Genomic DNA, 8,048 nt, shown 5'->3' with positions numbered 1-8,048 from the left:
GGAGTTCAAATCCCAGCAACCACATGGTGGCTCATAACCATCCGTAACAAGATCTGATGCCCTCTTCTGGAGTGTCTGAAGATAGCTACAGTGTACTTAAATAATAATAATAATAATAATAATAATAATAATAATAATAATAAAAACCACAAACTTTAAAAAAAAAGAAAATAATTTTAAAAGCTCAACAAAGACAGAAGAAGAAGGGGGTCAAGGAACAAATGGTCTTAAGATAGAGAGGAAGGTGCATAGGTCAGTTACAGAGAGAGCCATAGATACGGGTGACCACTGGCAAGGTTGAAAGGGCTCAGGCTCTGGTAGCCTGGCCAGGCTGGGCACACAGAAATGGGCATCATGGGAGAGAGGCAGGGATGCCAGGCATGGGAGAGACACAGAGTTAGACCTTGTGTGGAAATATAGCTAACTGGCACTGCCTCCTTCTTCCCCAGGTCCAAGAGGTCCAGCCTATCACGAGCTATGATGCAGCCGGCTCCTTCCTCCTCCTGGGCTGCAGCAATGGCTCCATCTATTACGTAGGTAAGCAGTGTCCTTGTGCAGTGTGAGGGGTGGGCTGGAGCAGGAGCCTCGGTTGCATCTGCCCCACCCCTGCCTTCCCATCTAGATGTGCAGAAATTCCCCCTGCGGATGAAGGACAACGATCTCCTCGTCAGTGAGCTCTACCGAGACCCAGCAGAGGATGGGGTCACTGCCCTCAGCGTCTACCTCACCCCCAAGACCAGTAAGCTATGACAAAGTTTCTTTCCCTGCAGTGGCTAGCCAGACCTAGCCATAGCCGTGTGTCTCGGGGCACTCCTCAGGAACAGGACGTCAGTTCTTACCCCTGCAGCGCGTGCTTCTGTTTTGCTTTATTTAGCTCTCTGTTAGGTGCTGGGCTGCTTCGGGCCTTTTCATGACAAGCCTGCCTCTTGCATCTTACCTATCTCCTGTCAGAACACAACATTTGCCTAATTCAAACACCTGGATACATGCCAGCTATTAGATAATTCCATATTCAAGGAGCCTTGATTTTTTTTTCCTCTTGTTTTTCTTCATGGGGAAGACAGGATCTTTCCCTGCAGTCCAGGCTAACCTCTAACCCCAGAGCACCTCATCCTTTTGCTTCAGGCTCGTGAGTGCTGGGATCACAGGCTGGCCCCTCCGTTCTTCTCTGTCTCCTAGATTTACCATCCATTCGTGCTCCTATATGGGACACAAGTGCATTGTCCATGGCCACTGCTGAAAATGCTGAAGCTCTGTTCTACCCATGTTCTTTATGATGGTCTGTTTAGTCTCTGAGAATCTCTCCAACACTCAGAAGGTAGAGGCAGGGGGATCTCTGTGAGCTTGAAGCCAGCCTGGTTCACATAGTGAATTCCAGGCCAGCCACAGGCTACAATGATGAGACCCTGACTGCAAAAAGAAAAAACAGTTTCTGAGAATTTCAAAATGCAAGGCTTGTCAGTAGTGTCTCTGAGAAACTCGATGTGGGCTCTCAACTTAGCTCTGTTTATATGTTATTCCGGAATTTAAAAAAGAGAGAGACATGTATGTATGTATGTGTATGAGTATTTTGCTGCATGTCTGTAAGTATACCATGTTCACGCTTGGTGACCAAAGAGTCTAAAAGAAGAGATTCGATTTCTTGGAACTGGAGTTACAGATGGCTGTGAGCTGCCATGTGGGTACTGGGAATTGAACCTGGGTCCTCTGGAAGAGCAGCAGATGTTCTCAGTCAGTGAGCCATCTCTGCAGTCCTACCTATATTTCTTCCCAGCGTCAGATTCTCCGTGTGTCTGTCCTTCCTCCCCTCCTTCTCTCCCTCTCTCTACCCTTATTCTGTTCCCACGACTGACCTTCTCTTTGCTGTTGGCCCTCCCCAGGTGACAGTGGGAACTGGATTGAGATTGCCTATGGCACCAGCTCCGGGGTTGTGCGGGTCATTGTGCAGCACCCTGAGACAGTGGGCTCTGGACCCCAGCTCTTCCAGACCTTCAGTGTGCACCGCAGCCCTGTCACCAAGATCATGCTGTCAGAGAAGCACCTCATCTCTGGTGGGTCCCTCTGCAGGAGGGCCAGCAAGATGGAGCTTCCAGGGGTGGGGCGGGTGTCTGTGTGAGGGACAGTGCTGGGAGGTGACAGGAGACCCGAGAGGGTAGCCACAGAGTGGAGGAGGACTGTCCTAGGCACAGCGACCCATGCCTTGGATCCCAGCACTCAGTGAGCTAAGGCAGGAGAATCACTTCCAGTTCAAGGCCAGCCTGAGCTACTGGGTAAGACCTTGCGCAGAGATATCTCTAAACTGGTAAAGCACTTGCTTAGCATAGCTCTAAGGAAGCACTGAGTTTGAATCTCAGCACCAAACCTGTAATCCTAGTTCTCTGGAGGCGGAGGCAGGATGGTCATAATTTGAAGGTCTTCCTCAACTCCATATTGAGTTTGAGGTCAATGGGTTATATGAGAGCCTGTCTCTAAAAAAATTAAAAATATAAAAGCTTATAGTAAGGGAACCAGGCTTGGGAAAAGTAAATATATATTTAGGAGGTGGGGAGTAAGAAGAAAACTCATCCATTAAGCAATCATTGAGCATCTACTATGTATTAGGTGTGGGACATAGTGATAGATAACAAGACAGGTCAATTCTGTGTCTGGGGTAACTAATTCTCTGGTTGAAACTGCAAACGATAGATAAACGAATAGACATGCTGTGGGGGAGGTAATCAGCAGTGTGAGTCTCACATGCAGGGCGCCTCCCACTTCAGTCCCTCAGCACTAGAAAGCAACGTAAATAAACAGAGAAAACCAAGCCTGGTGGTACCCACCTGTGGTCTAGCACTAGGAACGTTAACACAGTAGGCTCCTGAGGTCAAGGCCAGCCTGGGCTACAGAGGGAGACCTTCCCTCAGTGTAAAAAAACAAAACAAACAAAACTGGCATCTCAATAAATAGCCTAGCACCCATTGGGCTAGGGTGCTTGGCCAAGGGACCTTCTTGTCTCCACCTCTCCAGGGCAGGGATGACACACCTCCACAGTCTGAGCCTTCTGCTCACTCGCCTGGCAAACACTTTACCAACCGGGCCATCGCCCCAGTTTCTGGGGGTTTTGCTGAGATAAGGTTTTGCTCTATAGCCCAGGCTATCCTTGAATTTAGGATCCTTTGGATTCAGCCTTCCAAACACTGGGGTTACGGACGTGTTTCACGATTCTGTCTAAAGTGTGTGAGGGTCATTGAAGAGGGCCGGATTCAGAGCAAGCCTGTCTGAAGCCAGGGACCTTAGAGCAGAAATGATGGACCAATGGCACAGACCCGCAGGGACAAGCTCTCCAGTCTGAGGCAATGGGGAGAGGGGGGAGGAGTTAAAGGCAGAGCAGGGGCGTGGCCAGTCTCAGAGCTTGCTGTCCTTGCTTTGGCTGAGTGTAGGATGTGGCCACAGGGACAGGACAGGATTAGGAAGAGAGAGGTGAGGTAAAAGGATCCAAGGCAGGGTCTGTGGACAGGTTAACAGAGTCACACTCAAACCGCTTCAGGGTCTGAGCCAGCAGAATCTCCGGGCTTATGGAACTCCAGCCAAGAAAATTCCTGAAATTCTCTTGACACCTCTAAAAGGGCTTATACTGAGAGCGGGGATGGGGGAAGGGGGGAGGTCAGAACTGCACTGGTGCCTTGGCCAGGCCTGACCTGCTGCTGCCTCTCGGTTCTTTAGTGTGTGCCGACAACAACCATGTTCGGACGTGGTCTGTGACCCGCTTTCGAGGCATGATTTCTACCCAGCCTGGTTCTACTCCGCTGGCATCCTTCAAGATCTTGGCGCTGGAATCGGCCGATGGGCTCGGTGGCTGCAGTGCTGGCAATGACATTGGTACCCGCTGATTCCCAGCCCTTGACTCATCCCACAGACCTGCCTAGGCCCTGTGGAATCCCACTGGCCTCTGTAGACCTCTGCTTGCCTAGTTCTGTTCTGTTGCCCTCCAGCTGCACTGATTTCTGACCTTTGTTCACGACCATCTTGGCTTCCCCCAGACCTCCTGTTCACCTCTGTACTCACAACCAACACCATTCTGTCCGGCCACTGATTCCCACTGACCAATACTGCTCAGGTTGTGGTCTTCTGATAGGCCCCGGTGTTCTTGATCTTTTCCAGCCCCTGGTTCTCTCTGCCTCTGGCCAACCGCAGTAGCCTGGGAGCAGGATCTAGGTCTGGGACTTGGCTCAGCTATGGAGAACGGCTAGTGCTGTGGGGTCTGAAGGCCCTGTGGACCCTGGCTAACCCTTACCCTGCCCCTGCCTGCCCAGGTCCCTATGGTGAGCGGGATGACCAGCAGGTGTTCATCCAGAAGGTGGTGCCAAATGCCAGCCAGCTATTTGTGCGTCTCTCCTCCACTGGGCAGCGGTGAGTACTGTCCCACCAAAGAGGCAGGGCCATAGAGGAGACCTGAAAGGGGTCCACCCAATGGTTCCTGAAGGAGCAGAGGCTACAGGGTGAATTGGTCTCTGGGTTATATGTGTGCAAGGGACACTGGAAAAATGTCAGGTCATTGTGCTGGACCTTAGATAGCGCAGGAAATTGGGGAAGGGGGTGCAGATAGGGTATGATCAGGTACAGGCTGAGTGTCAGGGTGGCATGGGGTGAGGCTGAGTGTCAGGGTGAGTTGGGGTACAGGTTGAGTGTCAGGGTGGCATGGGGTGAGGCTGAGTGTCAGGGTAGGATGGGGTACAGGCTGAGTGTCAGGGTGAGTTGGGGTACAGGTTGAGTGTCAGGGTGAGTTGGGGTACAGGCTGAGTGTCAGGGTGGGATGGGGTACAGGCTGAGTGTCAGGGTGAGTTGGGGTACAGGTTGAGTGTCAGGGTGGGATGGGGTGCAGGCTGAGTGTCAGGGTGAGTTGGGGTACAGGTTGANTCAGGGTGGGATGGGGTGCAGGCTGAGTGTCAGGGTGAGTTGGGGTACAGGTTGAGTGTCAGGGTGGGATGGGGTGCAGGCTGAGTGTCAGGGTGGGATGGGGTGCAGGCTGAGTGTCAGGGTGGGATGGGGTGCAGGCTGAGTGTCAGGGTGGGGTAGGGTACAGGCTGAGTGTCAGGGTGGGATAAGGTACAGGCTGAGTGTCAGGGTGAGATAGGGTACAGGCTGAGTGTCAGGGTGGGATGGGGTACAGGCTCAGTGTCAGGTGGGGTGGGATGCAGGCTGAAGGTTGAGGAAGGCTCCGGTTGCATGCAGTGAGGAGAGAGGTGGGCACATAGGAGGCTGTCAGAGTCCAGAGCAGGTGTCAGGGGAAAGGAGACCTGGGAGCATGGCTTAGGGAGTGGGCTCTGCAAAGAAACCCAAAGCTAAATAGGAATAAACAGAAGAAGGAAGGGAGAAAGTGTCTGGTGGGGACAGGGCATGTGCCAAGGCTGGGAGGAACTACACAGAGTAGTGCAGCCTGGTGGGTCAGTACAGTGAGTGCCAGCATGAAGCCCTGGGTTTGATCACCAGTACTGAATAAACAGGGTGTGTTTATCCCCGTAACCCTAATACTCCAGAGGTAGAAGCAGGAGGATTAGAAGTTCAAGGTCATCCTCAGCTACCTGTGGAGTTGCAGGCCAGCCTAGGCTACGTGAGATCTTGTCTCAAAACAAACAAAATAAACTGGATGGGGATGGATAAGGAGGGGTGGGTAAGGAGAGATGAATAAGGAGGGGTGGATAATGGATAAAGAGGGATGGCTTAGGAGGGGTGGGTAAGGAGGGGTGGACAGGACCCGAATACTCAGTGGTAGAGACTGACTCAGGAAGGGTGTAAGGAGAGGGACCAGGCTGAGTGACTTCTGACCTGTTGCACCCCACAGGGTGTGTTCTGTGCGCTCGGTGGATGGTTCTCCCACAACTGCCTTCACAGTGCTGGAGTGTGAGGGCTCCAGGCGGCTGGGCTCCAGACCCCGACGTTACCTGCTCACCGGCCAGGCCAACGGCAGCCTGGCCATGTGGGACCTTACCACTGCCATGGACGGCCTGGGCCAAACTCCTGGTATTCCCTGTCCCACTTCAGTCCTGTCCCAGGCTCCACCCTCCCCATGATTTCCCTTCCCAGGCCCCTGCCCACTGGTCCCCACTGGTCTCTTTCTTGCCCTCCAACCCTTTCCTTTTTTCTTTTAAAGATTTATTTATTTATTTATTTATTTATTTATTTATTTATTTATTTATATGGGTGCACTGTCGCTGTCTTTAGACACACCAGAAAAGGGCATCAGATCCTATTACAGATGGTTGTGGGTGCTGGGAATTGAACTCAGGACCTCTAGAAGAGCAGTCAAAGCTCTTAACCTCTGAGCCATCGCTCCAGCCTCTAGTCCTTTCTTATTACCACTGTTTTCCCCCTTTTCTCTCATAGCCTCTGACCCCAGTCCATCTATCTCTGCATTCTTTTTTCTCTCCTACTTGCAGTTACTCTTGACCTATGACCCCCTCCCCCATCTCACCCCTGATTGCACTTCTTTGCTACCCCCAGCAGGCGGCCTGACAGAAGAGGAGCTGATGGACCAACTGGAGCAATGTGAGCTGAGCCCATTGGCCACCTCTCGGAGCTCTTTCCCCAGCCCCTCACCCAGGACCTCTCTTACCAGGTAGCTGTAATTCCACTTTCCTCTTTATGCAATGAAAACAGCATGGTGACACTAGGGACACTGCCCTGTGACCTGAGACCCTGAGTTTCCCTCCTTCTCAGTCTCCACTCAGCCTCCAGCAACACCTCTCTGTATGGCCCCAGAGGGAGTCCCAGCCCACCACAGGCAGAAGCCCGTCGCCGTGGCGGAAGCTTTGTGGATCGGTGTCAAGAACTGGCTAAGGGTGCGCCAGAGCCCCGATGGCCGCCAACACCAGCCCCTCGACCCTCCACCAGCCTTGGGAATCCCCTGACAGCTCTCAAGAAAACTCTTAATGAAACTTCCTTTTGAATCTAGCCACCACGTGCCTTTATGTGGACTGGTCCCAGGGGACTTGAGACTGGGGAGGGGGGCTTCCTGTTGGAGCCAGGGCCAGGGGCTCCTTGGTGTGATCTTTGTCGCCAGGTCGCCGCCTCTCTCCTTTTCTAAAAGCCAAAGCCACCATCTCCAATAAAACCATCACTGCCAACGCTGTTTATAGTCTTGGTTTGTTTGTTTTTTTGTTTTGTTTTGTTTTTTGAGGAGGGGAGGAAGGGGTTGTCCAAGGGAAGAAATAGAGATGTAGGGATCAATAATCAGGCTCCTAGCTGTAAATTCCAAAACATTGTACCAGCTGTGATGGAGCTCACCTTTAATCCCTTCTGTGGCTTAGAGGGCAGCCTGGTCTACAGAGTCCCAGCACAGCTAGGCCTATGTAGAGTGTATTGGTGACCACTGTCCCCCCCCCCCCAAAAAAAAAAACAAGCAAGAAACAAACAAAAGAAAATCAGAAACATCTGCCTCCTAGTTTAAGCAGGGAAGAGAACTTTCTGACTTACCCTCTGGCTTCGGCAGGATCCAAGGGTTCAAGGCTTAGAATGGCCTTCTTCTTCCTGCCTTAGTCTCCTCCTGGGATACTTCATCTGCAGCCAAGATAATCCCAGGTGGCCCCTTCCTGTTCCTGTCTTCTGCCGTGGACAACAAAAAAACAAAATAACCAAAACCAAGAAACAGGGCTGAGCTAAGTGTGCTGAGCCGCACCGTAATGCCAGCACTCCAGAAGCTGAGACAGGAGAACCTCAAGTTGTGAAGACAGCTAATGTTGACAACTTGACAGGATCTATGATCCCCTAGGCGACAAAGGGCTGAGCACACTTGAGAGGACTTAGGATAGGTGAGCCTCTGTGAAGGACTGTCTAGATTAGGCTCAGTGACTGGGAAGACTCTCCCCAAATGTGGGTGGCGCCACGCACGGGCTGGCATCCCAGACAGCAGGCGCCATGCACGGGCTGGCGTCCCAGACAGCAGGAAGAGGAGAGTTAGCTGAGTAGCGGTGCTCATTGCTCTGGACTTCCTAATGATATATGCGAGGTGACCATGATGGAACCTAAGTAAATCCTTCTTAGATTGTTCTCACCAGGTATTTTCATTGCAA

The 8,048-nt window shown here is 51.9% G+C and overlaps 1 protein-coding gene across 1 annotated transcript in view; it reads left to right on the top strand.

The window, feature by feature from the left end:
- The window catches only part of Shkbp1 (SH3KBP1 binding protein 1), a 14,179-nt gene extending 7,075 nt beyond the window's left edge, over positions 1-7,104 (top strand). Inside the window, exons 11-18 of the mRNA XM_021194011.1 lie at positions 450-537; positions 623-739; positions 1,881-2,051; positions 3,703-3,858; positions 4,293-4,389; positions 5,822-6,000; positions 6,481-6,595; positions 6,697-7,104. Of these exons, the coding sequence (XP_021049670.1) occupies positions 450-537; positions 623-739; positions 1,881-2,051; positions 3,703-3,858; positions 4,293-4,389; positions 5,822-6,000; positions 6,481-6,595; positions 6,697-6,925 (1,152 nt within the window). The 3' untranslated portion in view covers positions 6,926-7,104. The remainder of the gene's footprint in view (positions 1-449; positions 538-622; positions 740-1,880; positions 2,052-3,702; positions 3,859-4,292; positions 4,390-5,821; positions 6,001-6,480; positions 6,596-6,696) is intronic.
- The last annotated feature ends 944 nt before the right edge of the window (positions 7,105-8,048 follow it).

The sequence above is a fragment of the Mus pahari genome, chromosome 1 (assembly GCF_900095145.1).
Source record: "Mus pahari chromosome 1, PAHARI_EIJ_v1.1, whole genome shotgun sequence".
Lineage (NCBI taxonomy): Eukaryota > Metazoa > Chordata > Mammalia > Rodentia > Muridae > Mus > Mus pahari.
The sequence above is the reverse complement of the archived record's forward strand: the minus strand, read 5'-3'. Positions and strand labels throughout refer to the sequence as shown.